Source organism: Dendrobates tinctorius, unplaced genomic scaffold (genome assembly GCF_039654945.1).
Source record: "Dendrobates tinctorius isolate UK_male_01 unplaced genomic scaffold, ASM3965494v1 ptg000181l, whole genome shotgun sequence".
NCBI lineage: Eukaryota > Metazoa > Chordata > Amphibia > Anura > Dendrobatidae > Dendrobates > Dendrobates tinctorius.
Genome location: NW_027361848.1, coordinates 4,947,930 through 4,965,962, shown reverse-complemented (window position 1 = coordinate 4,965,962; position 18,033 = coordinate 4,947,930). Strand labels below are relative to the sequence as shown.

At 45.3% G+C, this 18,033-nt stretch overlaps 1 protein-coding gene across 2 annotated transcripts in view; it reads right to left on the bottom strand.

The window, feature by feature from the left end:
• PDCD2 (programmed cell death 2) overlaps positions 1–18,033 on the bottom strand; it is a 204,472-nt gene that overhangs the window by 107,154 nt on the left and 79,285 nt on the right. For both annotated transcript variants that reach the window (XM_073551858.1, XM_073551857.1), the window contains exon 2: positions 9,793–10,038. In XM_073551858.1, the coding sequence (XP_073407959.1) occupies positions 9,793–10,038 (246 nt within the window). The remainder of the gene's footprint in view (positions 1–9,792; positions 10,039–18,033) is intronic.

The following is an 18,033-nucleotide window of genomic DNA, read 5'->3' as shown; positions in this document are numbered from 1 at the left end:
GACAGCATTTCCAATTAAATGGGAGGCCCTTAAGTGTGTGGTGCGAGGGGCTCTGCTGAAACATGGGAGCTCGCTTGAAGAAAGAGAAAGCCGAGCAGATAGTGCGGTTGTTGAAAACAATTTCTGACTTGGAGTGATCTCAAACTTTCTCTTTCTCAACAAACCTTAGCTGAACTTATTAAGACCAGAGAGGAATTGAGAGCCATTCTAGACGAGAAATACCTACGTCAGAGAATGAGACTTCATAGATTCCTATATGAATATGGGGACCAGTGCGGTAGGCCCTTAGCCAGGATGCTCCATCCCAGGGGAAATCCAGGTCATATTCCCCAACTCAGAAAGCCAGGTGCGTTACTAACAAAACCCTGATGAGATTCTAGATGCTTTCCAAAAATTCTATAGCAACCCCTGTAACATCAAAGGCCGATATGATGACATGGATCCCCAACTGGTTCAGGACAAGATCAGGACATATGTAAATGATACGGCATTGCCACACCTTGACCCTTTGGATGCTGACTCTTTAGAAGCTGAGTTTTCTGAGGCAGAGGTCTTGGACGCCATTAAGGGTTCTCCAGGTGGGAAATGCCCAGGTCCAGACTGCTTTACCACTAAATTCTTTAAGCAGTTTGGCCCCCAGATCGCACCTTTTTTGACGAAGGTTTTCAACGCGATTCCGCTTGATTCCTTATGGACTCCCCAATCATTGGAGGCTCACATTAGTGTTGTCCCTAAGCCGGTAAAAGATCAGACAGAAGCTGCTAACTATAGACCTATATCTTTAATTAACATCGACCTCAAATTATTTTCTAAAATTCTAGCATATAGGTTGGAAGTTCTCCTTCCTGGAATTATCCACAATGACCAGGTGGTATTTGTCAAAAGGTAGAGAGGCTAGAGACAACACTAATTAACTACTACTTCTCATGGCTCGGTCAAGGGCCCAATCCACTCCAATGTGCTTACTTTCAGTGGACGCGGAGAAGGCCTTTGACCGGGTCAGCTGAAGATTTATGAGGGCCTCGTTGGAGCAGATCGGACTGGGGACTAGATTTCTAAATTGGATAGCCTCCCTATAAACCTGCCCCTCGGCAAGAGTTAGAGCAAATGGCTCCCTTTCTCTCGCTTTTTCTACACGTAATGGCACACGCCAGGGATGTCCTCTATCCCCTTTGCTATATGTTATCATAATGGAACACCTTGCAGTTGCCATAAGGCGAAATCCCAATAAAAGGGGGGTGGTGGTGGTGGGACACATAATAAAACCGCCCTATTTGCTGACGATTTACTTTTGTTTGTGTCTCAGGCTTGTACTACCTTCCCCTCTTTGATTAAAGAATTTGAAGAATTTGGAAGTCTTCATAACTTTAGGGTTAATTTCACTAAGTCTGAGGCATTGAATATTTCCCTTCCTTCTGAGGAACAATTGCATTTAGCAGATAGTTTTCCATTTAAATGGCAGAATTCGGCCTTGAAATATTTGGGAATTGTAGTTCCTAGGGACCACACCCAACTGATTGGTCTTAAATTTTCTCCCTCTGCTTCAGAGAACACTTCGAGATCTTAAAACCTACGATAAACGGAAGTTGTCGTGGTTTGGTCGCATTAACGCGATAAAAATGGACGTGCTTCCCTCAGTTCTTGTTCCTGTTCCAGTCAATCCCTATAGATACAGTGCCTTGTGAAATTATTCGGCCCCCTGGAACTTTTCAACCTTTTCCCACCTATCATGCTTCAAACATAAAGATACCAAATGTAAATTTTTGGTGAAGAATCAACAAGTGGGACACAATTGTGAAGTTGAACGAAATTTATTGGTTATTTTACATTTTTGTGGAAATTCAAAAACTAAAAAGTGGGGCGTGCAATATTATTCGGCCCCTTTACTTTCAGTGCAGCAAACTCACTCCAGAAGTTCATTGTGGATCTCTGGATCCAATGTTGTCCTATATGACTAATGATGATAAATTTAATCCACCTGTGTGTAATCAAGTCTCCGTATAAATGCATCTGCTCTGTGATAGTCTCAGGGTTCTGTTTGAAGCACAGAGAGCATCATGAAGACCAAGGAACACAACGGACAGGTCCGTGATACTGTTGTGGAGAAGTTTAAAGCCGGATTTCAAGCGATCATATTGAAATGGAAGGAGTATCATACCACTGCAAATCTACCAAGACCCGGACGTCCCACTAAAATTTCATCTCAAACAAGGAGAAGACTGATCAGAGATGCAGCCAAGAGGCCCATGATCACTCTGGATGAACTGCAGAGATCTACAGCTGAGGTGGGACAGTCTGTCCATAGGACAACAATCAGTCGTACACTGCACAAATCTGGCCTTTATGGAAGAGTGGCAAGAAGAAAGCTTTTTCTCAAAGATATCCATAAAAAAACACGTGCGGATGTTATTGCTACCAGAAATGCTGTTTTAAGGGATATAATCTTTAGTGAGGCGGAATCTAAAGGTTCAAACGGACTTTCTGTCATGGCTGTAAGGACTAAGTTTAAGTCCCATGGTACGCATCTGTCTTTGTGTATAGGTCTCGATCTGGCCGCTGCTCTGATGAACCTTGCTACCCAATAATCTTTTGCAATATCAGCTGCAAACAGGGCCCCTAAGGCTGAAACTTGTACTTTTATACTTTTAGCGTGCTTGTGGAGAGACCCAATTCGAAACCTTTCTGGAGAAATTCCAGAATCTGTTTCGTGGGAATTCCATCTCTGATGTCAAAGTGAAAGGTGGACAGGAAGCGTTTCCAGGTCCTAGCATAGATATTAGTGGTGGTTAATTTTCTGCTTCTTAGGAGGGTGTCAATTAAGTTCTTGGAGAACCCTCTATTTTTTAACAGTGACCTTTCAAATACCACGCCGTCAAATGAAGTCCCGCTACTTGTGGGTGGCTGACTGGCCCCTGGTAGAGGAGATCCGGAAGGTTCGGCAATACCCAGGGATCGCCTATCGACATGGTCCTCAACCATGCGAACCAGGTCCTCCTGGGCCAAAAGGGGGCAATCAGTATGACTCTTGCCTGATCCTCTCTGATCTTCCTGACTACCAGAGGAAGAAGATTCAATGGTGGGAAGGCGTATGCCAGAGAAAAATCCCATCTTATCAGTAGGGCATCCACCGCCAGGGGATTTTCCCTGGGGTTCAGAGAGCAGAACAATCTTTCTTTTCTGTTTTTCCTGGTGGCAAAGAGGTCTACCTCTGGCTGGCCCCATCTGCGGACAATCTGGCGGTAAATATTTTTGTTCAAGGCCCATTCTCCTTGTCTTAGAGCCTTGCGGCTTAAAAAGTCTGCTCTTACATTGTCTTTTCCGCTGATGTGGAGCGCGGTCAAAGATAGACAATTTTCCTCTGCTATCTGGAGGAGCCGTTCTGTTATCTGCATCAGAGCGCTGGAGCGGGTTCCACCTTGGTGGTTGACATATGCTACCGCTACCTGGTTGTCCGAGTGTATCCTCACATGATGGCCCTGCAGGTAGATAATGAGTTTCTTGACTGCCCGCTCTATCGCCAATAGTTCTCTCTGGTTGGATGAGATTTCAGAATTAGAATCCCACTGGCCCTGTACCACTATGTCCCCCATATGGGCTCCCCAACCGAAGGAACTTGCGTCTGTGGTTATAATACGGGTTATCTGTGTTATCCAGGGCACCCCTGACGCTAGGTTCTCGCTCTCAAGCCACCATCTCAGTGATGTAACAGTTGAGGGGCTTAGACACATCCGACCTTGTAAGGAGCCTCCAAGGGCCCTGCTATTAAACAAGACGTCGTTTTGAAGGGTTCTGGTATGGAACTGTGCCCACCTTACTGCTGGGATGCATGAAGTTAGAGAACCTAACAGGGACATGGCCTGTCTGAGGGTCATAGATGGATTATCCATTGCCCGAAGGACCTGCTCCTGTATCTTTTGTATTTTATCTAGTGGTAGCAGGCACCGCTGAGTGTCTGAATTTAGTATCAACCCTAAAAATTTCTGTATCTTTAAGGGTTGGAGTCGGGATTTTTCGTAGTTTAAAATCCATCCCAGGTTTTCTAACCTGGATTTAGCTTTTTCTATCTGGGATTTACAATGACCCACCGATTTTCCTACAATCAAGAAATCGTCTAAATATGGAATGATTAAGACGTCCACCTCCCGTAAGTGAGCCATAACTTCGGCCACTAACTTTGTAAAAACCCTGGGTGCTGCTGAGAGACCAAAGGGAAGGGCTCTATACTGAAAATGACGTACTGTGCCCTCTACTGAAACTGCCACCCTCAGGAACTGCTGGAAGTCTGTATGGATAGGTACATGATAGTACGCGTCTTTCAAATCTATGACTGCCATAAAACAACCTTTAAACAATATTTTTATTGTTGTATTAATGGACTCCATTTTGAATTTATGATTAATCAAAAACTCGTTAAGGGAACGAAGGTTTATAATCGTTCTGAATGTGTTATCAGGCTTCTGGATTAGAAACAGGGGAGAGTAAAACCCTCTTCCTCTTTCAGCCTCTGGAACCTCTACCAGAACATTTTTCTGACATAGGCTCAAGACTTCCGCTTCTAAAGCCGCTTGTTCGAGATGAGAAGATCTTAAGGGGGTCAGTTTAAAGGTGTTCCGCGGGATCTGGGTAAACTCCAACCTAAGCCCGGTGGATATTACCTTACGCGCCCAGTCACTATTCGTAATCTGTGACCATGCCGGGAAGAAGGATGACAGTCTACCCCCTACGGGAACCGCTAGTCATTGGTTTGGTTTCTTTTGATCTCTCGACGAGCATGTAAACATATAGCCCGTACCTCGTCTCCTTCTGTCTTCCCATCTGGGTCGATCTCTAACAGGCGAAGAGTTGCGCCTTCTCCCCTGGCCAAATCTCCTTCTACCAAATGGGCGACGGTAGGACGCTGATGAAAGGTTAGGAAACTTTTTCTTGTCGTCCCCCGCCTTTTCAAGCAGCTCGTCTAGGACTGTCCCAAACAAATATTCGCCCTCACATGGAATCGCACAGAGCTTTGCTCTGGACTGGATGTCTCCCTGCCAGCACTTTAGCCACAGGGCTCTGCGAGCTGCGTTAGAAAGACCTGCTGCTCTGGCGGCCATTTTCACTGCATCCGCTGAGGCGTCTGCCAGGAAGGCTGCTCCTTCTTGGATGGTCGGTAGGGCCCCAAGAATTGTCTGTCTTGATGTACCCTGCTTTAGTTGTGACTCCAACTGGTCCAACCAGACCATCATGGACCTGGCCGTGCACGTTGAAGCCACTGCTGGTCTTAAGGACCCGGCCGCCATCTCCCAGGTGTTTTTTAGGAAAGTATCAGCTTTCCTATCTAAGGGATCTTTAAGGGCTCCCATGTCCTCAAATGGGAGCGAGGATTTTTTTGATGCCTTTGCAATGGCAGCGTCTAATTTGGGGGCTCTGTCCCAAGAACTTACTGCCGGATCGTCGAAGGGGTATCTCCTTTTGAGGGCGGGTGGTAGCGACCCTCTTTTGTCCGGTTTTTTCCACTCTCTGTGGATCAGATCCTGTATTTTTTGATTCAACGGAAAGACTCTCCGCTTCCTCTGTTCCAGCCCACCGAACATGACATCCTGCATGGATAAATGGGGCTTAGGCTCCTCTACCTCCATTGTCCCTCTGACTGCTTTGACCAGCTTATCTACCCGGTCAAGAGGCAGACAAAATCGCCCCGAGTCCTCTTCTCCTGAGGAGGACGAGGGAGATGAAGCCTGGGAGTCTCTGCTTTTTCTCCACTCTATCGAGGAATCAGATTCCGCCGGGACCTCGCCCCTTAGACTTTGCGGCTGAGACAAGGACTTTAGGGTTTCCCTCATTTCTACCCTGACAATGTGTCTCAAACTCGCCGCTACTGCAGGCGACTCATCTGCCACCGTCTGCTGAATACAAGGGGGGCACAATCTTTTGAGGCACGCATTCGGTAATGGGCATGCACAGAGTGCGCATTCCCTATGCTTATTTTTAGTTGTAGCTTTCTTTCCCTAGAAAAGAAAAAACACAGAAGGGGGGTCCCGTCACTGAGTGAACTTTCACGAAGATCACTTACCAGTGCCACAATCAAGTACCGGAGAACGAGGGGGATTTCTTTCGGTCGATGCTCCTGTCTGCCTGGAGGAGCTCTTACGAGTGGACTGGTCACTTCGTCCCGCATTACTGTCACGGGACCCTTTCTTTTTCTGTTTGACCTGCCGAAGGTCATCCAGGGGCGGCAGTGATGTTTGCCGCTGCTGCCCTTGCTTCTGCCGCTGCTGCTCTCGATCGCTTTCCATTACCACTGCTGCTGCTGCACACTGCTGCATGTAGTAATGTGGCCAAGGCAAGGAACCCTGCCCGGGTCCCGCCTAAATACCCCCTCCTCCGGTCAGCAGTATCCATGCCGCGCCCCTCCCCCCCCTTAATGGAGCTCCCTACCCCAGCTGGCGCCCGAACTCGCGCCATCGGTGTTTCCGATGGGCGCCGCCATCTTGGAATTGCCGCGCATGCGCAGTGGCGCGCTGACCCGGAAGCGCCTCCTCCGCCCGCCCCCTGACGTCACCGCTACCCCGGAAACGCCGGAAGCCCCGCGGGACGCCCGGGAGCTTCGGAGCAGCGCCGGTCGCAGCCCCCTGCACAGCGCTGCCACCCATGTGCGCCGCCGGAGTCGGAAATCCCCGGGGGGGGTATACTTACCGGCGGCGGCTAAATTCCTGGAGACGGCCATCCTCCGGACGCCGCTCCCTGCTGTCCACGCCACCGCCGTGACACCCATCCTGGGCCACCGTGGCGTCTTCCAGGAAATCCGAACCAGGCCGAGGTAGGAGACCCCCTCGCTACCGGTGTCGGCTGGCCGGCCTGGGATCCAAATCTTCTGTAGGATCCCGTCCCCTCAGGAACAGGAAACCAACTGATGCGTGGGAGAGGTGCCGCCCTTTTGTATCTGTAGGTTTCCTGTTCCTATAGGGCGGATCCCCTCTCTCGTGGTGCTGTCATGGGAGTCCGAATAAAAATACCAAAATACCATCCTGTTATGCTTGTTGGATTGGCAACACCATCGAGAATCCAAACAATGTGTTGTATTGGAGCAGTTAGATGTGGCGACCCCCTTGTGGTGCTTGCCCTGGATCCCCTCCGGTGGCAGGGACATGACTGGCCTTGAGACAGGTATGCTGGCAACAACCTTAAGGTTTTGAGATAGAGAGGTTAGGATGGGCAACATATCCTCAGGCATAGGCCCCCTTGCGCCATTTTTCCATAATCTGGACTTCCCCCGGCATTGAAGGTAAAGACATTCTTGGGTTGGAGGGAACGTGATGAACCACGTCTTTTCCATATTTTGAGAAAACGAGACCTGATGCCCTTAGAATCGCTGACAAACATAGGACCTGCAATGCTTTGGTTCAAATACTCTCAATTAAAATCATATTTGTCCACAGGGGAGAAACAGGGAGCTTTAGGGCCCCTTTAACTAAATTCGAGGAGCTGTTTGTTTTGGAGTCCCAGCCTGTTCACTGTATTTTCTAGTTATATAACATCCTAAACTCAGGAAATGAGACAATTAAACCAAAATTTTTCGAGAGAAGGGAGGAAGATCTCAAAATGCAGATATCGGAGACAGAACGGAAGAAGGCATGCGTCCTGTCTCAGTTTGTCGATGGCCTGTGTGCAGCTCAGGAAAAGAACTACAAAATTCTTTCCCGTTGGTATCATTACCCGGTGATTCTACACGCTGTTTTCCCCTCTGTCCCTGAAGAATGCTGGAGGTGTAATAGTGAGAGAGGCTCTATGTTACATATTTGGTGGAGCCGTGGAAAGAGTCAGCCATTTTGGGAGGGAGTGTTTCACATTTATCAGCTAATCAGTGGGCAGATGATCGATAAGATACCCATATCAATACTTCTGGGCTCCATTAAGTCCCAAAAACAGGACATACTCCGATTCTGCCTCTCGGCGGCTAGAGCTACTGTATCATTCCAAGACATTGGAAGACACCCCATTGTCCTTCACTGACTGAATGGTTTGAAGAAATGGGTCGGATTTACAAGATGGAAGACCTTACTAAATAAACGCAAGTTATAGCGAAGACGTTTTACCACTAACATGATGGAAGATATGTCATGAAACAAAACAATCTCAGGCAGTTCTGCAGACAGTGTACAGTAGCATGTTAGTCTATGAGATTTACATTCTGCTGGTTTTGAATCCGCAGAAAGAAATGACATGTGACTTATTTTCTGCGGATTCAGCTGCGGTTTACCATCTCCTCCATGGTAGAGGTGATAAACTGCAGGGCAAAACCGCAGGTCAGTCCACAGGTCATTTTACCTGGGGTTCTGCAGATAAAAATCCGCAGACCAATCCGCAAGCGTGTGCACTTAGCCTCAGAATCAGTGGAATACATTGAAGCGTTCCAGAGCTATAACTACAAAGTGACAGTGGTCAGAATTGTGAAAATTGGCTTGGTCATTAAGTACCAAAATGGCTCCATCACTAAGGGGTTGAGTTGCAGACAAGAATTCCGAAGGGACTTAGCATTCGACAGGCCATTATACTACAATAATTAAAGCTGAACTGTAGCATATATTTATATTTTTCAATATTTTATATTGTGATAGAATATTTTTTACATTCTATATATGCTTTCCAGGATGTCTGTTTCATACATTGCTTACTGATTATGCTATAGGGATTGGTTACTCTTTTTCCTCCCTCGATAGCAATTGATAGATTATGTCACACTTGACTGGTGTTCAGAGATATAAGTCCCTGCATAGGGGTAAAACACAGACCATGACTAAGACCTCACAATCGAAATGCATCAGTCGCTAGCCATCCTGGGCTTCCTAGTGTATCCACTATATGTCTTTTTAATGTTTCTACAATAAACATGATGTTTGATTTTTGACCACGCTGGAGAACTTTTTTCACATGGTGTACTTAAAGCTGTGATCTCCTGATCGCTTGTGCTACACCTAGCAGGGCTTTACAGCGACATTTAACTTATTGTCAGCCACGTGTGGATCGCTATTCCACCCGTGGCTGCTAGAGGCACATTACAGCTGATCAAATAACCCATACACACCACTCCCTTGATGCTTAACTTGGCATTGTATATGTACTACATATTAGCCTTCCCTCTCCCCTTACTACGTTCTGTCTTGTTTTCCTTGTATGTTTATTGCTATGATATACTTGACTTTATTCTTAGTTTTATTGGTAAAACTTCTAATACAATAAACCTAAAATAAAAGCTATATCTCAATTTGCTCAGTCTTTTCTGCAGATCAGACATTATGGTCAATATGACAGGTTCCCTTTAAATGTATCATAGGATTGCTCAGAAATTTCACATTTCAAAATATCATTGGTCCAAAACATCAAATCTTTCCTGTCAGAATTTTGGCGTGAAACATTTGAAAAGTTGCACAAATTTAGGTGCAATTTGGAGCCGCACCTACATTTTGATACTTCTGGTGTCTTCACGCCTGTTTCTCACAGCTCTGCTGAAATTCATGACAAGGGGAAAGTATTGGATAGGCCATAAATCTTACTCCAGCAGGGACTGATAATGTGTGCAAAACTGTAAAGTGCTGCGGAATATGATAGCGCTAAATAAAAATAAAAAAAGATTATAAAAAAAGATTATAATGACTGGGGTATGACTCGTAGCAATGCACGCATTGAAGTGCACGCCACTTGTCAGGCGCTCCTGATTCACAAAGAGGGGTATACCTTTTCCTGAATTAGGAGCATCTGACTACATTTAAATTCAATGTCAGATAAAAGATGCCATACCAGCATATAGCTTACCTAACACTTTACCACATAGCTGCTTGTGCTGAACCTTCCAATCCATCATTTGGTGCAGTCTGTCACAGTAATTCACCTTATGACATCTGGAGCAAGACTTGGGCCCCAGGCAGCCACATACCCTACACAGACTAAGACCACATTTCAATTGGAAGCTTGTAAGGTGCTCTCCATGGGGTGGTGGAGAGTCTGGAGGTGGACCATAAGAATAAGTGTCATTTTTTCTTGGCAGCTGGTTTCGGAAAACTAGAGAAAAGAAAAGAAAAAAACAATGCTTAAATTGCAACGTAAGAATAAGAATTTCCTAGAGTTGCACACATTTTTGGATTACGGTAAATTGAAATAATCTGTCACAAATACATGAACAAAAAATCTAAAAGGTATAGTCTGACGCACATCTGTTCAATCACTGCAGATTTCATCCTTTTTAATTTTTTTTATTTTAAAAGCGGCCCTGATTCGCTACATGTGAAGAGGGTTTACATACAAAAAAAAAAAAATTTACAATGAACAAAAACAAACAGTAACAATCTGGTACAGAGGGAAGAAGACCCTGGCCTCACTGGCTTATAGTAAAGTGGAAACGCTGCCGGTGTTCAGGTTTTAAATACATTAGATAGAGATTGCTCCGTTGAGGGTTACAGTGACGAGGTGGAGAGGCTTGGTAAACATTTTTTGCAAAAAAATTATCGACTAAATACCCTGTATAGCTGACTACTGTTATTTTTTACTACAGAGTATTTTTGCACGTTTGTCATTCTGTGTTTTCTTTTTGCGTTTCAGTCAGTGGGTGGTGTGAACACTGTCCGACCGACCAGTTCACATTTGTGCATGTCACATGTGTTTTTAAGGTGTCAGAGGATGCAGAAAGTCAGCAGTAGAAAGATTTTGTGGGAGTAAGTCGTAGGACTTCTCAAAGTGTTTGGATAGACCTGGTCCCCATAGTATTCAGCTGGTAACCACTATACATCTACATTCATCTGACATTTGGATGGACAGTAGGAAAGATGCAAAAACAAAAAAAAGTCTGGTGCCTGCGCTCCCGAAAAATATATCATGGACTAAAATGGCTTGATTCATAAAGTTTTTTATTCTATATATAACAAGTAAAAACAATGCATTTCGGCTTGAAAAGAGCAAAAGCCTTTGTCAGGTAAATTTATAAAACCTATAAATAATGTTAAAACCGACTCCAGCACCATAAGTAAAAGACACCAGTCACCGTGGATGTCAGAAGTAAAATCAATATAAATAGAAAAATGACTATTGCGATTAGAGTCAGTCTGTTTTACTCAGGTGAATTTTTAGCTTATAAAAGTCAACAGTCAAATATATATTAGCAGTTATAAATAATCAGATTAAGACAAGAATAAAAATAAGATTAGCATCAAACTAGTCATACATTTCCCTTAGGATGCTGAATTTGCTTCTTATAACAGATACTGTGTGTGGAGCAAGATTACATCATAAGACAGTAGGGGTTAAACAACCACGGATGGAAGAAACTACCTCAGTATTAGATGAAGCAGGTGCTAATCCCGAGATGTAAGTCCCGAAGGTCCTTATGGATTGAGTGACACTCCTCCAGTAAGTTTTTGGATAAATGCTTGTACCTTGTAAATCACAATGGCATTGGTGGCGGTGCTGCCCTGGCCAGCGCCCTCTGCTCAACGTCACAGCAGGAGGACCCAGAGACACAGCGGTGCACGGCGATGGAACGGGGGAACAGGTGAATATTGCTCTGCCCCCGTCATACTCACCCCTCCTGGCGCACGGTCTTCTCTGCCGCCCCAGCTTCTCCCTCGGTTGTCGTCTTCCTGCGTTCAGCGGTCACGTGGTACCACTCATTAAACTTATGAATATGCACATATTCATGAGTTTAATGAGCGGTACCACATGACCGCTGAACGCAGGAAGACGACAACCGAGAAGCTGGGGCTGCAGAGACGTGCCAGGAGGGGCGAGTATGGTCGCTGACATCCCCGGTATATGACTCACGTATAAGCCGAGAGGGGGACTTTCAGCCCAAAAAAAAAATGGGCTGAAAAACTCAGCTTATACCCCCATTAATTTTTTCCAAATTTTTAGTAGCCCCGAAGTCCTAGAACTGATCATCCACCAGACAAACCTATATACCCGCCAATACATTTCCCAAAAGCCCACTGCCTTTCATTCCCGCTCTTGGATGCCCACAAATGTCACTAAAATAAAAAAAAATTTTAGGCATTACCATGAATATGGGTTTAGAAAAAAAAAAAAAACCACTCCGTTCTTATTGGGCTACAAAAGCTGCCCACACCACCCCTGTGTTTGCAGCCGTCATGTCCGGAGTCCGTTACGAAGCCCTGATGAGATTCCTCCACTTCAGTGACAATTCCCAAGCCCCCCTCCCCCCCCCCCCCCCCCCCCAAGAACTGACCCCAATTATGATCGGCTATAAACAAATTGAGACCCCTAATTTCCCTCCTGCAAAATTCATTTCTAAATTCCTATACCCGAGAAAAAATGTGGCAGTCGACGAGTCCTTGATGAGCTACAAGGACCGTCTGTCGTTCCGCCAATTTATCCCCTCCAAGCGTGCCAAATACGGCATAAAATTATACAAAACTTGTGAGAGCTCATCTGGGTACACTTCCACCTTCCTAATTTATGAAGGTAGGGACTGCCAAATAAACCCCCCAAACTGCCCCCAGACAATTGGCATCCCAGGAAAAATTGTGTGGCAGCTAATGACGCCCTTTTTAAATCAAAGGTACCACGTGTATATGGACAACCATTACACAAGCGTCCCCCTATATAAATCCCTACATGCTCCAAATACAGGGGCCTGTGGGACAATCAGAAAAAACAGAGTGGGGGTTTCCATCACAGTTGGTGTCCAGACGTGTGGAGAAGGGGGCATCATTCTCACTTGCAAATGACCAACTTATTGCAGCGAAGTGGAAAGACAGGAAGGACGTCTACATGCTAACCACACTGCATGCGGACACTACTGTGACGGTCAGAGAGAGAGGTGCCACCAGGGACAAGGAAAAACCGGTCTGCGTCACAGAATATAATAAATTTATGGGTGGCGTTGACTTATCAGACCAGGTTCTGCAACCATACCTGGTCAAGTGGAAGACCAGGGCCTGTACAAAAAGGAGGCAATCTACCTAATTCAAACTGCCACATACAACAGCTTTGCCCTGTTTAAAAAAATCCCAAGGACCCCTTACATTCCTACAGTTTAAGGAAAAAATTGAGGGTCTCATGTTTGAGTCAGTCACCGGGGGAAGCCTTTGAGTCTGAGGATTCCCGGAGACTTGCAGAGCGCCATTTTCCTCACCCTGTTACTCCCACCCAAAGGTATCCTCAAAAACGATGCTGGGTTTGCAGGAAGCACAGCAAACGGAGTGATTCCCGGTACTATTGCCCCACATGCCCATCCCAAACAGGCCTTTGTATCTCCCCCTGCTTTCAGACCTACCACATCACCTACAATTATGTTTTTTTTTATAAAAGTTTTATTTTCTGCTTAGTGGCCCCAGTAGAGTAATTTGGAACAAGTAATAGAGAATATTTTCATTAGTAGATCCCATTTTACCCCATTCCACAATTAATTCCAACACTTGATCAATCCCATAACTACTATTCCAACAAATTCTCGTCCACGTACCCACGTCTGTACGCTCTAGAGTGTGGACCCCACAAATGTTCCTGAAAAGTCAGTTCATTTGAAAATTCAAGGACTTGATTACTCACAAACATTTTTGACCATTTATCTAACTTTGACTGTTTTAACGACTGTCTTGCTACACAAAACTTTGGCTTCCATTTATATTACTTATATTTATGTTGGTGATACGGGCATGATCATTTTATTTGAGGATTTCTAAAGATGGGGAAGTTCCGCACTTATACACTATGGACTTTACCGTATGGTTCTTGCCGAACCTCTGGTACCAGACAATACAGATTCGGTAGGGGATTGGTTGTTTTGTGCATATAGCGGTTCTGACCTTGGTGGGTGGGAGCTTGCTATGGTGTACCACATCTATTGGCACATTCGTCTCTCATATAGAGATTGATGGAGCTAAAAGGACGTTGTACAAAAAGTCCCTGAAAGTCTGTCATTCTAGCCCTGCTGGTATTCTTTCATCTTTGGAACAAACTCAGCTTTGCCACATAGTTGGTTCCATTTTCCTTCACATTTCGCCCTTCATTCCAGTACAGTTTATTCTTCCTGCTACAATATACGCAAATGCGGGACAACTGTTTTGTTAGCAAGACCAAATTTTATAATCAGCCAATGTATTTTTAGGACCATAATAAAATAAAGCCAAATTTGTCACATTGTGCCCTTACTGTCTGAGCACTGCAGTTTGTCCAAACAGATCTTTTTAACTACCTTATTTTTCGGACTATAAGACGCACCCCAAATTTTCAGAAGAAAAATAGGGAAAAAAATTAATGGCGTCAAATGAGGGTCCGTCTTACAGTCCAAATTATTCAGCTTACCTGGAGGGTAGGGTGTGATATGGAACGCTGGTGGAGTAGGGTCACAGGAGGTGGTCTGGCTCATCCCTGGCTGGTGCAGCAGGATCGGTGGTGTGGGGGCTCTGCCATTTTGTGAAAGCCCCCACACATCCATCCTAGGCTGATGGGCGGCGATTTGGCAGATGATCGGTGGTGCGGGGGCTCCGTCGGCATTGGTGGAAATCCCGGAGCCCCAGCACATCCATCCCGGGTGGTGTGGCACTTTTGCAGGTGATCTGCAGTGCAGGGGCTCCTCCGGCTTTTTTGAAAGGCCGGAGCCCCAGCACTTCCATTGTTGTAATGCTGATTTGAGCTTCAGGAATATGGCCGCCGGAGGCGGCGCAAGCGCAGAGTGAGATCTCAGGAGATAAGATCTCGTCTCCCGAGATCTCACTATGCGCGGCCATTTTCAATTCAGCATTACAACAATGGAAGTGCGGGGGCTCCTTTCACAAAATGCCGGCGGAGCCCCTGCACCGCCGATCACCTGCAAAAGTGCCGCACCAGCCCGGGATGGATGTGTGGGGGCTCCAGGGTTTCCACCAATGCCGGCGGAGCCTCCGCACCACCCATCAACCTCGGATGGTGTCTCCTGGTAAGTGCATCTGGACCATAAGACACCCCCATTTTTTCCCAAAATTTTTTGGGGAAAAAGTGCGTCTTATGGTCCGAAAAATACGGTACATATCGGATATCGCCACGCTCATAAGAAAGTGGATAACAAGTTGTGGGGTCCACTTTTTGGTGTTATCTCTGCCAAAAGTGAGAAATTCAGGTCTAAACCAAGATTTTTGTGGGAAAAAATGAACTTTTTCAATATGACGACCTAATGTTATCAAATTCTGTGTCATACCTGTGGGTTCAAATTGCTCAATATACACCTGGATAAAATCTTTGAGGGGTCAGTTTTGGGGGGTTTCTGCTGTTTAGGCACATGTCCAAACCCCACATGGCATCCGGTCTCACAATTTTGAGATTAAAAAGTCAAACGGTGCTCCTTCCTTTTCAAGCTCTACTGTGCACCCAAACAGAGGTTTATCCCCACATATAGGGTATCAGTATACTCACGACAAATAGCACAACAACTTATGGGGTCCAATTTCTCTTGTTATCCTTGGTAAAATAAAAAATTGGGTGCAAAAAGATCATTTTTGTGCAAAAATGATATTTTTATGGCTCTAAGTTATAAAGTTCTGTGAAGCACTTGGGGGGGGGGGGGGTTCAAAGTGCTCACAACACATCTAGATAAGTTCCTTAGGGGGGTCTAGTTTCCAAAATGGTGTCACTTGTTGGGGGTTTCCACTGTTTAGGCACATCAGAGGCTCTCCAAACGCAACATGGCGTCCGATCTCAACTCCAGCCAGCTCTGCGTTGAAAGTCAAATGGGGCTCTTTCCCTTCGGAGCTCTACCGTGCACCCAAAGAGAGGTTTACCCCCACAAATTTTGTGGTTCATTTTTTTAACACTTGTGAAAATAAAAAAAGTTGGTTCTGAAGTAAATTATTTGCAAAAAAAAAGTTAAATGTTAATTTTTTCATTCCATATTGCTTCAGTTCCTGTGAAGCACTAAAAGGGTTAATGAACTTCTTGACTGAGGTTTTGAGCACCTTGAGGGGTCCAGTTTTTAGAATGGTGTAAGTTTTGGGTATTTTCTCTCATGTACACCCCTCAAAATGACTTTAAATATGATGTGGTCGATAAAAAAATGGTATTGTAAATTTTGTTGGAAAAATGAGAAATCGCTGAGCAACTTTTAACCCTTAACTTCCTAACAAAAACAAATTTTGTTCCAAAATTGTGCTGATGTAAAGTAGACATGTGGTAAAAGTTATTTATTAAGAAATTTATGTGATATATCTCTCTGATTTAAGGGCATAAAAATGTGAAGTTTGAAAATTGCAAAATTTTAAAAATTTTCGCCATATTTCCGTTTTTTCATAAATAAAAACAAGTTATATCGAAGAAATTTTACCACTAACATGAAATAAAATATGTCATGAAAAAGCAATCTCAGAATCAGCGGGTTCCGTTGAAGCGTTCCAGAGTTATAGCCTCATAAAGTGACAGTGGTCAGAATTGTAATAATTGGCCTGGTCATTAAGCTGCAAAATGGCTGTCACTAAGGGGTTAAGGTTACCCTAATCAACCAGAATTATTTTATTTGGCACCTGGTAGGGATAAATATCACCCCTTACAAATAAGGATGATGTTCATAACAAGAATTTGTCTCATTACTCCATACCTACTCCATTACTACAATAACATACATTCAGTTAAGGACACTGAGGACTAAGGCCTCTTTCACACATCAGGTTTTCGCCTTCAGGCGCGATCCGGCGCTTTTGACAGAAACCGGATCCGGCGAAATGCAATGCCGGATCCGGTTTCCCCCCCATTGACTTGCATTTGCGCCGGATGGCCATGCGTTTCATCCGGTTTTCGCCGGATCCGGCAATGTGTCGCAATGTGTCGCGATCCGGCGTCTGGAAAAAACGTCTACTGTAACGTTTTTTGTCTCCGGCGAAAAAGCCGTACCCGCCGGATCCGGCGCGTCCGGCTTTTTCACACAATGAAAGCCTATGAGCGCCGCAATGCGCCGGATCCGGTGGCCGGATCCGGTTTTTTTGGTCTGAGCATGCTCAGTAGCTCTGCCCACAGGAAATATATAAAAGCAAGACAATGGGACCCTCAGCCACACCCAACATGCCACCCAAGCCAAGAACCAGGAGCAGGAGAAGGCAGCAGACATCTGCAGCAGCAGCACCATCAGCACCACCCCAAATGGAGCAGCATGCTGAACGGGAGGGGAGTCCAGAAGCAGATGAGAGACGGTAATTATCAAATCCCCCATTCCTCCAAACTAGGGCCATGGAATATCAAGATATTCATTGGCCCTTTGTTTCTCTTTATTCAACAGCCGCCAAAGAGATGCAGCAGCAGCAGCAGCAGAAATGGCATCACTGGCAGCAGCAATACCCACAGCCATGGAGTCTGGCCATCAACAGGACAGCACATCTTCTTCTGGGAGCCCTTCCTCGCATCGTCAGCGTTTGACGGTAAGTTTTTATTTCCAAAATCCATCATCTCTGTAATATATGTCTATTCATTGCCTTTTATTTCAAAACAGGAATCACAAGATGAAGAGGAGCTCCCAGAAGAAGAAGGAAGGGGTGGACAGACGCTTGGAGTGGGCTCACAATTCGTAAGTTTTTTGCATCAAACGCAGAAACACATCATCACACTACACACAACACATAGAAAACAATGTTCTGCAGACCACACACAGCAAACAAATGCCTACATCCAAAGACATAACATTTTTTGTTTTCTTCTCTAGTCTTCCCAATCTGGTGCTCGGCCAAGAGGTCCTCGCAGTGCCTCCCAGGGTCGTCGGCGACAGCAACGCGGCGGTCACCAGCGTGTAAGTATAAATATTTTTGCTTTGTTTTTTTGCACTTTTTATTTCATTTCTTTTGTGGAGGCTAATTATGTTATTTTTGTCTTTTTCTTTAACAGCCTTCACAGCGTGCTCCCGACTCTGACGGTGAGGATGGAGGGATTGATGTGGACCGCCTCATCGATCTCGTCAGAGAAAGGGAGCCGCTCTGGAATATGGCTGACCGCCGCCACGCTGACCTGATCATTACCCGACGACTCTGGGAGGAAATCTGTTCTCTCCTTGTGGGCCGCTGGGAGGACCTCGAAGCTCGGGACCAGATTAAA